The sequence below is a fragment of the Ambystoma mexicanum genome, chromosome 7p (assembly GCF_040938575.1).
Source record: "Ambystoma mexicanum isolate Mex_15411 chromosome 7p, UKY_AmexF1_1, whole genome shotgun sequence".
NCBI classification, from domain to species: domain Eukaryota; kingdom Metazoa; phylum Chordata; class Amphibia; order Caudata; family Ambystomatidae; genus Ambystoma; species Ambystoma mexicanum.
The window spans coordinates 10,668,206-10,686,701 of record NC_090939.1 but is presented as its reverse complement, the minus strand read 5'-3'; the positions used below and the strand labels follow the sequence as shown (position 1 = coordinate 10,686,701).

Genomic DNA, 18,496 nt, shown 5'->3' with positions numbered 1-18,496 from the left:
GCACTAGGGATGAGGCAGAGTTAAGGAAAGGCAGTCGGCAACTCACGTCTACCAGTGTTGGCGGGGATTCCTCCAGATAAGACCAATATCGAGCAATAGACTATTGTTCGAGTTACCAAAGTAACATGGAATAAGGGGTTGAGAAGAAGACTAGTCACTGCTGACCTCAAGTGCTTTTTCTTTTTTCTCCCATTCCTCCTTTTCCCTCTGCTCGGGAGTCAAAGGCACGAATTGGGTCTTTTGAGAAAGGGAATTGCCTAAGGGTTTCTTACTGAGAGCCAGGTCATTTCTTGTCACATAATCCCACACAGTCTTGGGGTGCATAGATTGACAGGAGTCACAATCCAGTGTTGTGGACCTGCCCCAAATGCAACGGACAGCGGTGGAGCAGGTCTGAAACTGGCATGTGTCTCACACACTCCTTGCAGGACTTGAAACCTACCTTACAGTACAAACATAACGCAGCGGAAAAAAAAGTTTAAATGACGGTTCTTCAACGCCTCTGTTACAACTGGGCGGGGGGGGAGGAAGTCGCAGTGCTCACGTGGCTCTGTATATGTACCAAGGACATCACTTCCGGCACAAGTGATGCCATTGACACAGTTTTGGAGTAATAATGCACAGTGCCGGATTCCCCACTAGGCCAAGTAGGCACTGGCCTATGGGTCCCACTCCTTCTGGGGGGCCTGGGCCTATTTTGTATTTGTGCCGCAGGGCTGGAATCGCTAGTCCGGCAGCCGGCACCGCGTTTGCTTTTCCCCCCCAAAATCATATTGGTCTTTCTACCACAGAGACCGTGTGTGGGCCCTCCTGCCGAGTCAGACTTGCATTTTCAGTTTTTCAGATTCTTTTTTTTTACTTGCGTGCCTGTGCTTGCGCACGTGCAGGCAGGCAGTAGCACCATCAGGAGTAGTCAAGACATCAGAGGCCCAGGAGGCGCTGGTGGCATCCGCCTTCGCTCGCCACCACCCGGCTCGGCCACGGCCATCCTACAATAGAATTCCTACTCATGGGCCAGTGGTGGAGGGGCCGCAGTGAAAGCGACTGCTTTGTGTGGCCTGTCTGGTTAGGTTCACTGCACCGCCGGTACTCGGACAGACGACCCTCAACTGGTAAATGGCCCAGCCAGGACTAAGCTCCTAGTACTCCTTTTCTGCAATGCTATCACCAAATACACCTGGGCCCTGTCAATTGTTAGGTGGCTGGTGGGATTGCAGAATGGTGGTATAATGTGTCTCTTTGTTCGTAGTGCTGTGCAAATTTGTCTTCATGACAAGGGTATTTTAAATAATGCAACATCTCAAACAGACCCTCTGAGATCTTGTTTTATTCAGATCACCATTTTCAAGAATTTACGCTGCAGTGTGCAAACATGTTCTTATATGGAAATTATTTGCAAATCTTTGGTAAGCACATTCAGTGTAAAATGGCAATAATTATTCTAATTACTAATGTGCAAATTGTACGCGTAAGTAAATAAAAAAAGATCAGCATAATTAACATATTGCAATCTACTTCAAACGCACCGGCTCCAATACAGTAACGTCCGTTTTGAATAGTGCCACAGAAATGGAAGTGTTCAATGTGCGAGTCTTAAAATATGATCTTGCCACTGAAATGGAGTTCAACACATTGATGCAGTGATATAAAGTACTTGGTTCCAAAACACATTTGACAAAACTTACGCTTTTTTCAATTTTACATGTACTGTATCAAAGTGCTTTATTGGCGACAGCACATAACAAGCACCTGCAATACGTGCTAAAAAGCCCAATTTGCCAATAATTATACCCAAAAATATCCCAAATTTAAAGCGTATTAGGAGATCATTTGTGAGGGGCCCCCTGACCTTTTGACTGCCTGGTGGCCTCCATAGGGTTTAATCCGCCACTGATGCAGCATGATGCCACCTAGCAGCTCTGAGAAAAGGTTAAGAACCAGTCTGTGCCAGGATATGATACGATAGGTTATTTATAACGCGCTTAATACCCAGAGGTTTCCTAGCGCCGACCCGGGGATCGAACCTGTGTTGCCCTGTGTGGTCTTGCTTCCAAGGAGAGCACCTTTGCACTGAGCTATTCTCCCGAGATGGCCTCCCGGATGGCCTTTCAAAGGATGGAAAATCTGTGAGAGGAAAGAATTGATCTGAAAAAAGTAATTGTGATGCAGGTTTCAGTATTCCACTGGAAGGCACGGGCATGGGGGTGTCAGCGGTGTAACATCCCCAACTAGAAGTTTGCGATCCTGCCCCAAGGTACTGCATGCTTCCCAGCAGCACAGTATTTAGTAACGGAAAACGTTCAGATCTGCAAATCCTTTCACATTTGCACGTTGGGGATCTATCAAGAGGACAGGCAGTGCTAATCACATCTGAAGGGTTTTCTCGTGTTTTATTTCACCTTTATTAGTGATTTTGAGCTATAAAGAACACTTGAAAACAATGATTTCAGATGTAAAACACTGATGGTTATGGGAGAGTGCTCAGTTCTTTCCGCAATCCCTTATTGCTAATGTACAACAAAGGAATTCATGAAATAGTCTCATTGCAATATTGGGAGAGTCTGCAATTTTCATGTAATCTTATTTTAAATAACTTTATACAATCAAATATCTGAGTGAAGACCAATCTTATACTCATTTCAAAATAATACATCACAATACTAGGCCATTTATAAGGTTTTCAAGTCTGAGTGAAAATTAAAACGCATATTTGAAAAGATGCAGAAAGTACCTGCGAGTTCTGTATTCGAATTGTGCCAGGTGACAGTGCTTGCGTTACTACTTGACCTTGTGGGGTAACCACGGTAACAGGCTGATAAACTGTGCCACCTAAAACAAAACAAACAATAGAATAAACATGGGTGGGGTCCTGGAAGATGCTATAACATAATACACTAATAAAGTGGCATATAGCAAACTTATGCTGTGTGACAAAGTGCCATGTTTGTGGTTGGGGAATGGGACTTGAGAAGTCCTAGGGTCGGTGCCACATGAAACAGGCCCTGAAGTAGATACCTGGGAAATCCCCCCCCCCCCCCGGCCAACCCAGGATATCCAGCCATTCCTAACCTTTCATGGTTAAGAGGTCTGCTGCTGCAGATAACCTGTTCATGATTAAGGGATATTGGCATCTTCTCCAAAGCGATTAAGGGATATTGGCATCTTCTCCAAAGCGCTAATCACAATATTGTTTGCACCATGTAGAGCAATCTAGGTGTTCTAACCTGGCAATGGCTGTCAATGGGAGTATGGAATTTGAGGAATCAAATCAATATCAGTCTCTCCCACATAAACTACTTTAGTGTTACCTGTGCCTGGAGCATCCAACGTGGGATCCCATGGACTTGCAAGCTATCGTTGGTTTCAGGACCAAACACGTACACCAGCGAGACTGGAGCCACAGTGCTCTCCAGCAGCAAAACGCCTGCCACACACCTGTGCCAGAGGTGCCCCGGGAACTGCAGGACTGGCCTGCAGCAAGGGATTTAAGGAGCCAACAGGCACGTTTGCAAATGGCTTTAATGAGGGCTTTGTCCTTGGTTCTATATGCCTCCAGATTGGCAAAGTGGAACCAGCTGGGGCTGCCTAATCAAACACCAGGAAGCCATCCCGATGCTTAGCTCAGAGTGTCCATTTCATCAATTACGGGCTGCATGGTTGGCCCCCCATAAATATAAGTGTCCATTCAACAATGATGGAGGGTGCTTCAGAGATGGTCGATCAGTGCAACAAAGAGGTGGCAGAGAGTAAGCAGAGAAAGGGAGAACAACTGCAGAGACAGTTGGGAGAGAACAGAAGGTAGCGGACGAGAACAAGGGGCGGGGGGTTGCAAAAGCCAGCTGGTGCTGAAAGAGGATGAGGAAAAGGAAGGAAAGCAGAGTGTTAGGGGTGCTTATAAGTATAATTAGTCCCAACACAACAGGATGCACCATATATAATATACTATAATGTATTTTATATTATTTAACACAATTCAATGATATAATGTAACTATATACTATTTATTAAGTATAGTGGCACCGCGGTTCTTGGACACCTTGTGCACTTTCCTTGCTTCTGAGGTCCAGCACTCTGTTGAGGTGGCTCAGGCTTGGCTAGCCCTGCTTCGAGGGAGTCCAGAGGATCTTCCTGGAGCTTGGGTCCGGCTCAAAGGCGATGCACTCGTCCTGGCGTTCCTGTCCCCTGGCACTCAGTTCCTGCAACAGCAAAGTAGTACAGCCAGCAGAGAGGGTTTGCAGGCAAGTTCGTCTTGGGGCCGATTGGTCCCACCAACCCAAGGGGAGAAGTCGTCCTTTCCGGGCTTCTCAAGTCGATTCGAAATTCAGAGCTTCAGCACCGCAGCAGGGCTTCACCGGGCAAACCAACGGTCCAGGAGGGTGCAGCAAGCTTCTATTCCAGTTTCTTCTTCGTTCCTTCCTCCAGTGGTCGACTCTGCCTTCCTTGCAAAAGACCTCGCCTTTTATGCAAGTTTCTCATATTCATTTGCAGCCTAGCTGTCACTCACAAATCACCTTTGGGTGCATTCCTGTAACCAAGGAGACTAAGCACATGGAGTTTCGGGAACCTCCCTCGCTTCCTGCCCTACCAGACACGCTGGAGCCAGAGGCGCGCTTCACAAGTGAATCGCCCTAAAGACAAAACAAGTCTTTTGGGGGGTCTGTACAAGTGTATAGGGTACATTGGTTGGGAAACAGGTAGTAGGCGAAATCAGACAGCTATAGCGACAGTCAAATTCAACATTTAGGTAACAGGCGGTTGGCAAAATCAGATAGCTATGGCAGCAGATTCACTGCTAGGTAACAGCCAATGGGCAAATTCACTGCTAGGTAGCAGGCAGTGGGCAACATCAGATAGCTATGGCAGCAAAGTCAATACTAGGTAACAGGCAATGTGAAAAATCAGATAGCTATGGCAGCAAATTCACTACTAGGTAACAGCCAATGGGCAAATTCACTGCTAGGTAGCAGGCAGTGGGCAAAATCAGATAGCTATGGCAACAAATTCAATACTAGGTAACAGGCAATGTCAAAAATCAGATAGCTATGGCAGCAAATTCACTACTAGGTAACAGGCGGTGGGCAAAATCAGATAGCTAATGCAAATTATTAGAAAATAGGCTAATGCAAGTAGTCACGGGATAGGCTAAAGCAAGTTGTCAAAGAATAGGCTGGTGCAAATTATCACAAGATAGGCTAGTGCAAATTGTTACAGAATAGGCTAATGCAGGTTGTCACAGATTAGGCTAATGCACGAGGCGGCAAGATCATGTTCGTTCAAACTGCACAGTTCGAATGACACAATGGCTGGTTCAAGTGGTACAGGCTAACACAAACCAAATAACATAGGGCTAATGCAAGATTAGTTTGTTCGGCATAAGGTTGGGGTGCTCCATGCAAGCTCCATTTGGTGCATGCACATGTAATATATATATAGTCATTGGTTATAGGGTTGTCTGGGGGGTGCCAGTAATGCTAGGTCGTCCCTGGTGTGTTAGAGGAAGCTGAGCTAGCAAGCTCGTGGCAGTAGAGGTGTGCGGGCGTGCTCTCTAGGCCGCACTTGTATGTGCGCTGTGTTTGGAGGTAAGGGAGACATTGCAGCACTTGCGGTTACTCGACATTGGAGACACTAGAGACGCCTTGCCGTAGTAAAATGCATATTGTATTGGGACCTGGATAGGCTCTTTGGCGCCCACCGGCGCAAACGGGGGCAAACAGGGCCTTAGGTGGCCTTTGGTAGGGCCGGCTCTTCCACCTGCCGGCAGATACAGGGCAATTTATAAATGGTTGCTTACCAACCAAGGAGACGCTAAGTCTCGCTATGGGGCTGCGTTGCGCCCGACATTTTGTTTTGCAAAACAGTGTCGGACACGTGCAGGTGCGGAAACTGGGCTGCCTGGGCGAAACGTGGCCGTGGAAATGGGTGAGCTCGTAGATGCAATGTAGATCTCACCAGGGTCATCGATTAAAATGCAGATCCCACTATATGCGAGTGCTTCTCATCGCAGGCATCGGGAGATCAGCTGCGTATGGTCTTCAAGTTGCAGCAGGGGCCTGAGGCTGCTTGGGTCCTCCGGTGCTTGGAGGTAGGTGGGGGCTCCTGCCCTTGCCACCTGGCTGCTGCTTCTGAAGAATGAGGAGGCAAACAGCACCTTAGGTTGCCTTTGGTAGGATTCAAAATTACAGAGCAGAAAATGTAGAGTCTCCTCAGAAACTCTTGTAAATGTAAAGGGTTTTCGGATTAATAAGCCATCTGATTTGATGGCAGCACTATCATCCGATTGCTCCTCGGGTTCCGTAGGTAGTGATTATGCAATCTTTTCCTTAATGATTTTTTTTTTTTTTTTTTTACAAAACAAAAATCATTGAATGCGCCTGCCTGCATTTGGGAAGCTTTCAAAGCGGCTGCACCACAGCGTGGTTCCACAAAGCTCGAGATAACAGAATATAGTTCTCTCGATCTATTTGTGGCTTCCTCGATCTTATCAGTTAGGTATTTGGATTTCGCTTAGAAAATAGCCTTTTATAGATCTTTTGAGTGGTCTTAATCAACTCTAGGTTATTTTGGTTTGCCTTTTCCTCCATGTTTTGTCCAGAGATCTCAGGTGTTTCCTTTTTATAACAAGTTCTTGCGAGACCCATGAATTGAACACTTTCTTGGGTTTACCTTGTTGGAAAGGGGCCACTTGTTTGCACAAATTATCCATAATTTCTGTACCTTCATTAAAACATTTCTCATAAGACAAGGAGGAATCAATTTGTGCAATAGCAGGTTTCAGTAAGTTCCTTGATATCGTCAGTAAATCTTTTGATTCACGGAATTGGGTAGGCTTACGATTATTTTTCTCCTCATACAGTCTTTCAGTTGCTACCAGCCCAAACATTCCAGCATCATGGTCAGACCAGGGGACAGAAAGAGTATCCAAATAATTGATAATTTACCCTCTATACAGCAATACATCAAGGCAGAGACCATGACCGTTGGATGGTGAGGTTACTTAAGATTTCATTTCATGTGCATCCAGGATCTCCAATAGTTCCTTAGCCTCAGGAGAGGTCATGTCCTCAACCCAGATATTAAAATCACCCAGGCAGAGTAATTCCTGGTGTTTGCTACCGGTATCTGTAAGCAACTGGTCTAATTTTTCCAGGAATCTTTTTGCTGGACCTGGTGGTTGCTACCCAAACAGAAGGAACAAGTTACTTGTCTGTAACTGTTGTTCTCCAGCATGGGTCTGGCATGGATTCACATGCTCATGAATATTCCCAGTCGTCAGGCTGGGAATACTCGGTAAAGAAAAAAATCAGTTTCAGTTTCGTTTCTGAACTGTCTTTCTACTAATAACCAATCACTGGTCTCTGGGTCATACTGCCCCCAGCCAATGACTGCCCTCTACCTAAGCCCCTCCTCTGGCAGCCATCTTCAGATATGGTAGCACGTAAAGTGGCAGTAGGACCAAGAGAAGAGCCACAGAGGGGTAGGCGGGAGGGTTCGCATGTGAATAAATGCCAGACCCATGCTGGAGAACAACAGTTACAGGTAAGTAACTTGTTCCTTCTCCAGCGTGGGGTCTGGCATGGATTCACATGCTCATGAATATAAGAATACATAGCAGTACACACATGCACAACCACGGGAGGTGGCAAAAGGCTCAACATTAAGCATTACATAAACTCAACATTAAGCAACTCTTAACTCCTCACCAGGCCCACCTTCAGGCGAACAGGTTGCGCAGCACTGCTTGGCCGACTCTGGACTCCTCCCTGGAATCCCAGTCGACGCAGTAGAATCTCGTAAAGGTGTGCGCCGACCTCCACGTAGCAGCCCTGCAGATGTCCAGCAGGGGCAGACCAGAGAGGAACGCCGTAGTAGCAGCAATCGGTCTGGTCGAATGGGCTCTCGGACCGCCGGGCAACGGTCGGTTGGCCAACCGATGACAGTGCATAATGCAGCCGGAGAGCCATCTGGAAATAGAAGCCTTTGAGAGAGCCTTCCCTTGGTTCACAGGTCCAAAGTTCACAAATAGCTGTGATGTCTTCCGAAAACTCTTTGTTCGGTCCACGTAGAACTCAAGCGCTCTAGCTACATCCAGCGAGTGCAAAGTCCTCTTGGCCGGCGACGAAGGCGACGGAAAGAAAACTGGCAACACCAAGGGCTTGTTAAGATGGAAGCCCAACGGCACCTTGGGCATGAAAGGGGGGTGCGTCCTTAGCACCACCCACGTATCGTAAAAAGTCACGTATGGAGGCTTGCAGGATAGGGCCTGATTCTCTCCCACGCGTCGTGCGGAGGTGATGGCCACAAGGAATACTGTCTTCCACGACAGGAACTTCAACAGAGCCGAAAGCAAAGGCTCGAATGGCGGTCCCATGAGCCTGGTCAGCACCACCTTGAGCTCCCACGCCGGGGCCGGAGCCTTCACCGGCGGGAACGATTGGAACAGTCCCTTCATAAATAACTTCACCAGTCAATGAGACCACAAGGACGGCCGTCCTGTAGTTCTGGTGTATCGGGAGATCGCTGCCAGATGTATCTTGATGGAAGCGTGAGCTAGTCCAGCCTTGGCCAGCGACAGTAGGTATGGTAGCACTTGAGGTGCCGTAATCCGTAGAGGGTTAATCTTTTGTGCACGGCACCAGACAGAGAACCTCTTCCACTTATGTCCATAGCACTTGAGAGTTGAGGACGCCCTGGACTTTGCAAGAACCTCTCTGAAGTCTGCCGGGATATCGTACCCTCCAAACTCTAGTGCTGCAGGAGCCAGTCCTGCGACTCCGGGTCGTGATGAAGAATGGTGCCTCCTTCTCTGGAGAGAAGATCCGCGTCCGTCGGCAGCTTGACTGGTAGGGACGCTGACAAGTCCAGAAGGTCCGGGAACCAGATCCGTCTCGGCCACGCCAGTGCGACGAGGATCATCCCCCACCGGGACCTCTTGAGTTGGTTGATGAGTCGGAGCAGCAACGGCAACGGAGGGAACGCGTACAGGAACAGGCCGTCCCAGGGGAACGAGAAAGCATTGCCCATGCTCCTCGGCTGGGGAAACCTGCTGGCGAACCGCTGGCACTTGGAGTTCGTCGCTGTCGCGAACAGGTCGATCTGGGGTTTGCCCCAACGTCGGAAGAGCCGATCCACCTGATCCTGGCATAGTTCCCACTCGTGGCACAAGCGTAGCTCCCTGCTGAGTGAGTTGGCGATGGTGTTTTTTATTCCTGCCAGGTGGAAGGGAACCAGAAACATCCCCTGGGCCTCCTTGGACAGGGATGGGGATCTGGTGCCTCCCTGCTTCCGTATGTAGAACATCGTGGTGGTGTTGTCGGTGAAAATCCTCACCACCTTGCCCTTGAGGGACGGGAGGAACGACCTGAGCGCCCAGAACACGGCCCGGAGCTCCAGGATGTTGATGTGAAGAGACTTCTCCTCCGGGAGCCTCTCTTGCGTGGAGATCTCCGGTGTGAGCACCCCATCCCTCCAGGGAGGCGTCTGTCGTCACCATCTCCTGATACGCCGGGGTCTGAAAGTCTGTGCCTGCCTTGAGGTGCGCACGGGTGCCCCACCACTGAATCGCCTGACGTAAGGCCTAGTTGAGCGGGATCCTGTCTTCGAAGCTGCCCGCCGCCTGCATTCAGCGGGCGTCGAGGAACTCTTGTAGCAGACGCATCAGTAGTCTGCAAAGGCGCACCAGGTAGATGCATGAGGACATCATCCCGAGGAGGGACTTGATGGACCTGCCCCTGGCCATGTCCGTGGCTAGCAGGCACTGCACCTTGCCCAAAATGGCCTTCATCCTCTCCTCCGACGGAGACGCCAATCGCTCCACTGTGTCGAGCTTCGCTCTCAGAAACAGTGCCACCTACGACGGAACCAGGTGGGATTTGGGGTAGTTGATGGCGAATCCCAGCTCCGTGAGTAGGCGGACGGTCCTCGCTGTGTGCTTGACAGCGAGTTCTCTTGTCCTTGCACGGATGAGCCAGTCGCCCAGGCAGGGGTAGACGTGGATCCCCTGCAGGCGCAGCCGCGCCGCCACTGGTGCTAGGCACTTGGTAAACACCCTGGGTGCCGACTTCAATCCGAAAGGCAAAGCTCTGAATTGGTAGTGACGTCCCTGGACTACAAATCTGAGGAACTTTCGGTGTCCTTTTAGAATGGGGATGTGGAAGTAAGCATCCTCCAGGTCCAACAATGATAGGAAGTCGCCCTCCTCCAGCTGTCCCAGCACGTGCTGGAGGGTAACCATCCTGAACTTCTGTACCTTGATGAACTTGTTTAGCCGACGTAGGTCCAGGATGCGGTGCCAACCGCCTGTCTTCTTTCTGACGAGGAAGTATCGTGAGTATACACCGGAGCCCCGCAGCCTCTTGGGGACGAGCTCGATGGCACCTTTCTTGAGCATCACCCTCACCTCCAACAGCAGTTGAGGGACGTGATACTCCTTCCTGGCCACGGGAGGAATGCGGGGATACTTCTTCAGGAATTCTAGCGAGTGCCCGCGGGCCGGGGTATTCAGCACCCAATGGTCGGTGGAGAAGGACTCCCACACGCTGATGAACTTTCGTCAGCCGGCCTCCCACCGGGGTGCTTCGGTGGGGGCCCCACGCTATGGCCGGCTCAGTCGTGTTTGGAAGTGGCCTTGCCGCCTTGGCCCCCCTTGACGGCGGCGGCGCAATCCTCCTGGTTTGCCGCAACCTCTGTAGGCCTCCTGGGATGAGGAGCGGGCCGCCTGGCGGTACGTAGAGGAGCCACCGCTGGATCCCTTGGAGGCCCCTCGTCTGCCTCCGGTGCTCCGAAAGGGCAGTCGTTGTTGTAGGACTCCCAGGGCTTGGGCCGTCTCAGTGTCGGTCTTGATGGCCTAGAGCGACTCATCTACCACCTTTCCAAACAGGTTGTTGCCGTCGAACGGCATGTCCAACACCCTGGCCTGAACGTCCTGACGGAAGTCTGTTGCCTTGAGCCATCCTCGTCGTCGAAGGCAAACTCTGTTGCCTAACTGGCAAAATCCAGTGTCGGCAATGTCTGTTGCCACCGTTATGGCGTGGTCCGACGCCACCTCACCTTCCTGCAGAATCTCTAGGGCCTCCGCCCTCTTATCGTTTCGTAGGAAGTCCAGCAGGGGAGCTATCTTGTACCAAAGCTCCCTGTCGTAACGGGCCACAATCGCTAAGGCGTTGGCCGCCTTAATTGTCGTCGCTGCCGACGAGATGACACGTCGCCCCATGGCGTCCAATTTCTTTCCCTCGCCGTCCGGTGGGGAGGTGGAGGTTGAAACCGCTGCACCCGCCGCTTTCTTCTTGGCCGCTGCTGAGACAACCAAATCCGGCGTAGGCTGGGCCCTGAGGCACAAGGGGGCGGCGTCAGGGACCCGGTACTTCTTCTCGTACCGGTCCCTCTTGGCGGGCGTCGTGGAAGGGTTCTTCAGGACGGCAAGTCCCTCGTCCCAGATATCGTCGAGTAACGGTACCGCAAGGACCGTCTTTCTCTTGGCCTCCCGCCGTTGGTAGAGGAAGCCTTCCTTCTTCTGTTCCTCCGGGCAGAACTGGAAGAGCTCGGATGCCCTGGCGATCATGGCGTGGAAAGAGCCAATTTCGTCGGGCGGAGAAGCCCGAAGGGGTGGTGATGGAAAGTCCGTCCCGTCTTCACCACCGTCGCCGTCATCCGTCCCAGTCGCTGTATCTGTCGCCGTGTCATCTCGGGGGTCCGGCGAGGGGGATAAGGGCTCCACAGGCCTTGTGGGCACAAAGGGCGGGGCCGGTGGACTCTCCTCCGCTTGTTCAGAGGGCTTCCCGACGGTCCTGGTTCTGGATCCTCCGCTGGGGTTCGTGGTAATCTCGTCCTTATCTCGGTGCATAAGGATTGGATTGCCAACAAAATGGCCGCCGAGCTGTCCTGAGGCTCGGGCAATGGCTGCGACGGGTGGGATGGCTGCGAAGGGCAGGATGGCTGCTCCTCCACTGGGCCTTCGTCGTCGCCATCGTCGCAGTCTTCGATCACATCAGCAGGATCTCTCCCGTGGGATCGTACCTCCTCAAACCTCTCGTTGAGGCCCTTCACGACTTCCATCAGCTCCTCCTCATAGGCTGAATCCGTGGCCGTAATGGCCACCGGGCCCCCGCCCTCTTTTTCCACTGGGGTCTTCACGGGGGTCTTGTCGATGGGCTGGAAAGATGATTCCTTCCGCGGTGGCAGGGAAACTCTGGGCCCCGAGGTCACCTCCACTGGCGTAGTCTCTGCCAGCTTCGCCAGGGCCGCTGCGACTCCCTCGATAGAGGCCTTCGCCGGTTTGATCAGGGACCTCACCACCTTAGGTGCGTCCTGGGCCTTCACCTTGGGGGGAGGGTCACCGCCTCGCTACCCCTCGGCTCCCTTCGAGATCGACCGGGGCCTCTCCAGAAGCTTACCCGGGTTCTCGGATTTCCTCTTCCCCGAACCAGAGCGTTGGCTCGTGGTTGATGGTGCCGGGGAAGGCGCACCCTGCCTGGCAGCCGAAGAGATCGACCATTCGGCGCTCCCGGTGCCCGCGGACTCGCGGTGCTTAGCCTTCTGTTGGGCCCCCATCACCGGGGTGCCCTCACAGGACTTAGAAGACCGCTCTGACCTTTTCTTCTTCTTACCTGCTGGGCCCTTCTCCAGCCAGCTGGCGAGGCGGGTACGACAATCCCTCATAGTCCTTCTCCACGTGCGTCTTGTCCTCATGAAGGCAGTAGAGACATCTCAAATGCTCATCTTCCTTGAAAACATTCTGTAACCCGCATCCAGGGCAGTTCCTGAACAGCTTGGATCTAGGCGTCGAGCTTCCCTTGTCCTGGGCCATGTCCAAGGTAGGCCTTGGATCTTCTGGAATACTCCAAGAAGCGTAACACGACGAAAACTTCACCGTTGAGGGGCGTAGAAAATTCCGAAACGGGTCCCCATTGATCGGAAGTAGAACGGTGGAGCTTGAGGCTCGATTTAACCAAAAAATGAGAAAATCTCTTTGAAAAAAGTGCAAAAACGCAGTAAAAGCTCGAGAGCTATAGCACGAGGACTCCCAACAATTGAACGTGCGATAAAAATCTGAAGATGGCTGCCAGAGGAGGAGCTTAGGTAGAGGGCAGTCATTGGCTGGGGGCAGTATGACCCAGAGACCAGTGATTGGTTATTAGTAGACAGACAGTTCAGAAACGAAACTGAAACTGATTTTTTCTTTACTGAGGATTCCCAGCCTGACGACGGGGAATATTCATGAGCATGTGGACGCCCTGGCCTTTGCAAGAACCGCCTTGCAGTCTGCCAAGATATCGTAGCCTCCGAACTCTAGTGCTGCAGGAGCCAGGCCTGCAGGTTCAGCAATCCTGCGTCGTGATGTAGGATGGCGCCTCCTTCCCTGGCAAGAAGATCCGCGTCCGTTTGACTGGGAGGGGGCGGGGGGTTGCTGACAAGTCCAGAAGGTCCGGGAACCAGATCTGCTTCGGCCAAGCCAGTGCGACGAGGATCATCCCGCACCGGGACCGCCTGAGTTGACTGATGAGTCGCAGAAGCAATGGCAAGGGTAGGAACGCATACAGGAACAGGCCATCCCAGGGGAAGGAGAATGCATTGCCCATGCTCCCCGGCTGGGGAAACCTGCTGGCGAACCTCCGGCACTTGGTGTTCGTCGCCGTAGCGAAGAGCTCTATCTGGGGATTGCCCCATCGTCGGAAAAGTACATCCACTTGATCCTGCCGGAGTTCCCACTCGTGGCACGAGTGCAGCTCCCTGCTGAGCGAGTCGGCGACGGTGTTCTTTACTCCTGCCAGGTGGAAGGGTACCAGGAACATCCGCTGGGCGACGGCCCAGTGCCACAGATCCTGCGCTTCATTGGACAGGGCTGGGGATCTGGAGCCCCATTGCTTTCGGATGTGGAACATCGTGGAGGTGTTGTCGGTGAAGATCTGCACCCCCTTGCCCTTGAGGGACAGAAGGAAAGACCTGAGGGCCCAGAACACGGCCCAGAGCTCCAGGACGTTGATGTGCAGGGACCTCTCCTCCGGGAGCCAAAGGCGTGGAGATCTCTGGTGTGCGCTCCCCATCCTTCCAGGGAGGCGTCCGTCGCCAACGTTTCCTGGTGCGATGGGATCTGGGAATGCAATGCCTGTCGACAGATGCGCGCGGGTGCCCCACCACCGGATTGCATGACGGAAAGTCTCGTTGAGTGGGATCTTGTCTTCGAAGCTTCCCGCCGCTTGCATCCAACGGGCGTCGAGGAACTCCTGCAGTGGCCGCATCCGCAACCTGCACAGACGCACGAGGTAGATGCAAGATGACATCATGCCTAGCAGGAACTTTATGCCCCTCATCCTGGCCACTTCCATGATCTACAGCTGTTATACCTTGCCCAGGATGGCCCTCGTCCTTTCCTCCAACGGTGAGGCCAACTGAGCCACTGTGTCGAGTCTGGCTCCCAGGAACAGGGCATCCTGCAACGGTACCAAGTGGGACTTCGCAAAGTTGATCGAGAATCCCAGTTACGTGAGCAGGCGGACGGTCTTCGCTGTGTGGTCGACGGCGAGTTCTCTTGACTTTGCTCGGATGAGCCAATCATCCAGGTGGGGGTATATGTGGATCCCCTGCAGGCGCAACCGCGCCACCACCGGTGGCAGGCACTTGGTGAAGACCCTTGGAGCCGACTTCAACCCGAAGGGCAGGGCCTTGAACTGGTAGTGCCACCCTTGGACCACGAAACGTAGGCACTTTCGATGTCCTTTGTGTATGGGGATGTGTAAGTAAGCATCCTCCAGGTCCAGCGACGATAGGAAGTCGCCTTCCTCCAGCTGTCCCAGCACGTGCTGAAGGGTAACCATCCAGAACTTCTGGGCTTTGATGTATTTGTTGAGGCGCCGAAGGTCCAGGATGGGCCGCCAGACGCCGGTCTTCTTTCGGACGAGGAAGTATCGCAAGTATACTTCGGAGCCTCGGAGCCTCTTTAGGACGAGTTCTATTGCGCCCTTTCTCAGCATGGCTCGTACCTCCAGAAGCAGCTGTGGAACATGGTTTTCTTAACTCGCCACAGGTGGGAACTGGGGGCACCTTCTCTGTAACTCCAGAGTGTGCCCGTGGGCCAGGGCATCCAGCACCCAACGGTTGGTGGAGATGGACTCCCACATGCTGACAAAGTTCTCCAACCGGCCTCCCACCGGGGTGCTTAGGTGGGGGCCCCAACGTCACGACCGGTTCAGTCCTGTTTCGCCGAGGCCTTGCCACCCTGGGCTCCTTGGCGACGCCTTAATCAATAGACAGATCTTGCCGTTCGTGATGCTGAATGCAGGTACAGCTGGCACACGCATCGGCAGTGACACTAAGACACAGGACAAGCCTTATGAGACAGAGTAATTTACGTACCGTCTGGACGCTTTCGTGCCCATCACCGAGATTTAAACTCGTAGAGTGACCCCCTGCCGATGCGTGAGCCAGCTGTACCTGCCTTCAGCATCACAAACTGCAAGATAGGTCTATTGATTAAGGCGTGACTGCCTACCTGGAGATGTACAACTACTAATACTGGCCCCCTGCTAGAAGTACTGCTACAACAAGGGACCTGCCCCCTCCTCCTGTGTCTAATTTTTAACAGAAGACACACTCAGTTACAGGTTGGTTAAGAGCTACTTGGCAGCCCATCGCAACCTACACTAGTGACGTTGTGAGCCCCCACGAGCACCACGCAAGGTTGCACGTGCACATTATATCTTTCTTCTTACGAAGCAACTGATTTTTTTATTGGGATTCTCGTGATTATGACAACCCTCCTGATGAATGTTCTTTGAATAACTCCTTAAGAACAGAAACATGTCAAGACAATTTCCTGGATTCATACAGGGAAACCAACAACTTGTGTTATCTAGTATTGACCTGAAACTGATACAGTATCAGCTATTTGCTGAATGTATTGTTCACTTTATGTTTACCGACCATTTGATTGGTATTGACGAAATCCTATGCTTTTTATGCGTTGATCTTGAATGATCCTTTTGTAATGTACTTAATAGTTCTGTGATGATTGTTATTGTGTGTTTTATTAAATCTTAATGTGTATCAAATTAAAGTTTATGTACAGTGTTTTTAGGAACTTATCCAGGTGTGCAAACTGTTTTTGAGCCCTGTCGTAAGAAGGCCTGGCAACCAAGTCTTACTGCAGTCCCGGTTGAGCCCTGTCTGGCTGGTGATCTTTAGAAAGCCTTCGATGTTAGTTCGACACTTAGAGTCGTGGGACCAACCATTCTCGATGGCTGCTCGGTGTATAGCCATCTGGTGTCTTCAGAAGCGTTCCTGGAACCATCCTGTAGACTGATCAAATCCAGTTTGGGCTACCGCAGTAATGGCGTTGTGGTTCCGCCTTTTGGCTCAGAACCTTGGGGGCTCCCAGCTCGTTCTACAAGAGTCTCTTCTGCGGAATATCAGCGTTCCAGCTCCAACGTGACCCGAGATTGGAGGCCGACTCTGACCACCACAGCTGAGTCCCTTTGTGTCACTGTGCATTGATGAATTTCGTCAAAACTTGATTGCCTGCATCTGATCCAGTGCCTAGAGGAGGGCTGCATCCGTGTGAGTTGCATTTATTGACAGGAACAGGTTGCACCAGCTTCTGAATCCAAACGAGACATCTCTTGCACCCGTGGCTCCTGGGCTCTGGTGACCTTCTGGTGACCTGCCAAGTCCGAAGAGCAACTACAGTACAGGGAGTGAGTTACAACAGTACTTACCTGCACCCCTAACTCCACCTGCAAATGTTTTCAACACTTATGAATGTTTTACAATACTTTGTCTTTGGCAGCGCATGTTGCCGAAAGCTGGGGACAGAATATACCCTTATCTGACTTTTGGAACCTTTCTCCCATCCACAAGACCCTCCTCATAACTTTTTCCCAGCTCCCAAAACATCTTGGAACTTTTTCATGTGAACTTTTAGGCCACAAGGACCCAGTCAACTTAGGGTTGGACTTCTAAAGTTAAGGTTGTATTATTGTGGACTGCCATTTCCTTTCAGTATCGTGCAGTGGGGGTATTGTGATTCTATTGTACTGGCTAGAGGGGCTGTGTATCGCATACATTACTTAACGTAAGCTAATTTCTAATGCTTGTATCTTCTTAGACTCATATGCTTCCATAGGCCGACATCTTTTGGTAAGTTCAGAGTATTGCACGACTTGTTTTCGAAGTTCGAAAAGGGACGTCGACTGGGCGTGTCTGTAATACTATCGCTACTGTGACGTGTATTGTACCCATGATCCTTCACGTGTCGTGGTCCCTCAGATTGTTTTGTTTCTGACATGAGGGAGCATGAAGTGTATGCATGAATAAAGTGATGAGACGGCAAGTAATGTATGCCTTTTGTGGCATACATTACTTGTGGATCTGCTTAGAAACACATGTTTAGCATAGACTAGCAAACAGTACCTGGAGAAGGAGGTGGGACGTTTGAAGGTACAGTGGCAAAAAGATGTCACCATTTGTCCCATCTGAGAATCTTTTTTAGAATGTGTATCTAGACAGTAGTGGTGTGTGAATTGAACTCCAAGTAGCTGCCTTGCAAATGGCATCAAAGAACAAGTCTGTCATAGATATGGAATATGTTGGAGGACCCAATCCCCTCGAAGAGGACCCAATCCCCTTGAAGAACAAGTTACTCTCTTACCTGGTAACGTTCTTTCGATGGGATGGTCCAACGACGTATTCCATATCTATGAAAGTAATCACCACAGCTGTGCTGCTTCGGAAAATCTTCGGCGTCTGCGTCCTGCGTCGATGACCCTCCTCCGACGGCCAACGTCACTGGATGTTATAAGTAGGACGCACGACGCCCGTACCATCAGTTGCAGTTTTTTCCCCAGAACGTGTGGCACCAGTCGTATGCCAGTCTGACAGACAAAGCCTTGCGGAAACGTAAGCTGCAATCGCATGAGAAATTCTGTAGCAGGGAAGGCAGGGAGGGAGCGATATGGACTACGTCGTCGGACCATCCCATCGAAAGAACGTTACCAGGTAAGAGAGTAACTTGTTCTTCAAGGGGATTGGGTCCTCTTCGAGGGGATTGGGTCCTCCGACATATTCCATATCTATGACAGACTCCCAAAGCAGTACCAATGCAAGGAGGTGGGAAAAGAATTTAGAAAACAGAAATTTAGAATGCCCAATCAAATTGCGGAGTAAAGGACCGCCTTGCCAAAGGCCAGATCCTGCCCCCGGATGGAATCGAGGGAGTAGTGACGTACAAAGTCTGTTTCATCACAGCTTGTCCCAAACGCTTTCCAGCGTAACCAATGAAGAGTTGATCGTCCACTCTGACCCAGGACATGCGCGACATATAAAAGCTTAAAGCTCTCCTAGGATCATCAAGCCTATGGAGCCTCTCCTCTTCCTTACAAGGATGTGGAGGAGGATAAAACGCCGGAAGAACAACCTTCTGGCCTAAATGAAATTCCGACACCACCTTCGGAAGAAAGGAAGGACGAACTCTAAGGACAACCCTGTCCTTATGAAACACAGTGAAGGG

At 51.2% G+C, this 18,496-nt stretch overlaps 1 protein-coding gene across 2 annotated transcripts in view; it reads right to left on the bottom strand.

Moving 5' to 3' along the window:
* The window catches only part of PKNOX1 (PBX/knotted 1 homeobox 1), an 817,124-nt gene that overhangs the window by 373,382 nt on the left and 425,246 nt on the right, over positions 1-18,496 (bottom strand). For both annotated transcript variants that reach the window (XM_069635659.1, XM_069635660.1), the window contains one exon: positions 2,732-2,829. In XM_069635659.1, coding sequence (XP_069491760.1) covers positions 2,732-2,829 — 98 coding nt within the window. The remainder of the gene's footprint in view (positions 1-2,731; positions 2,830-18,496) is intronic.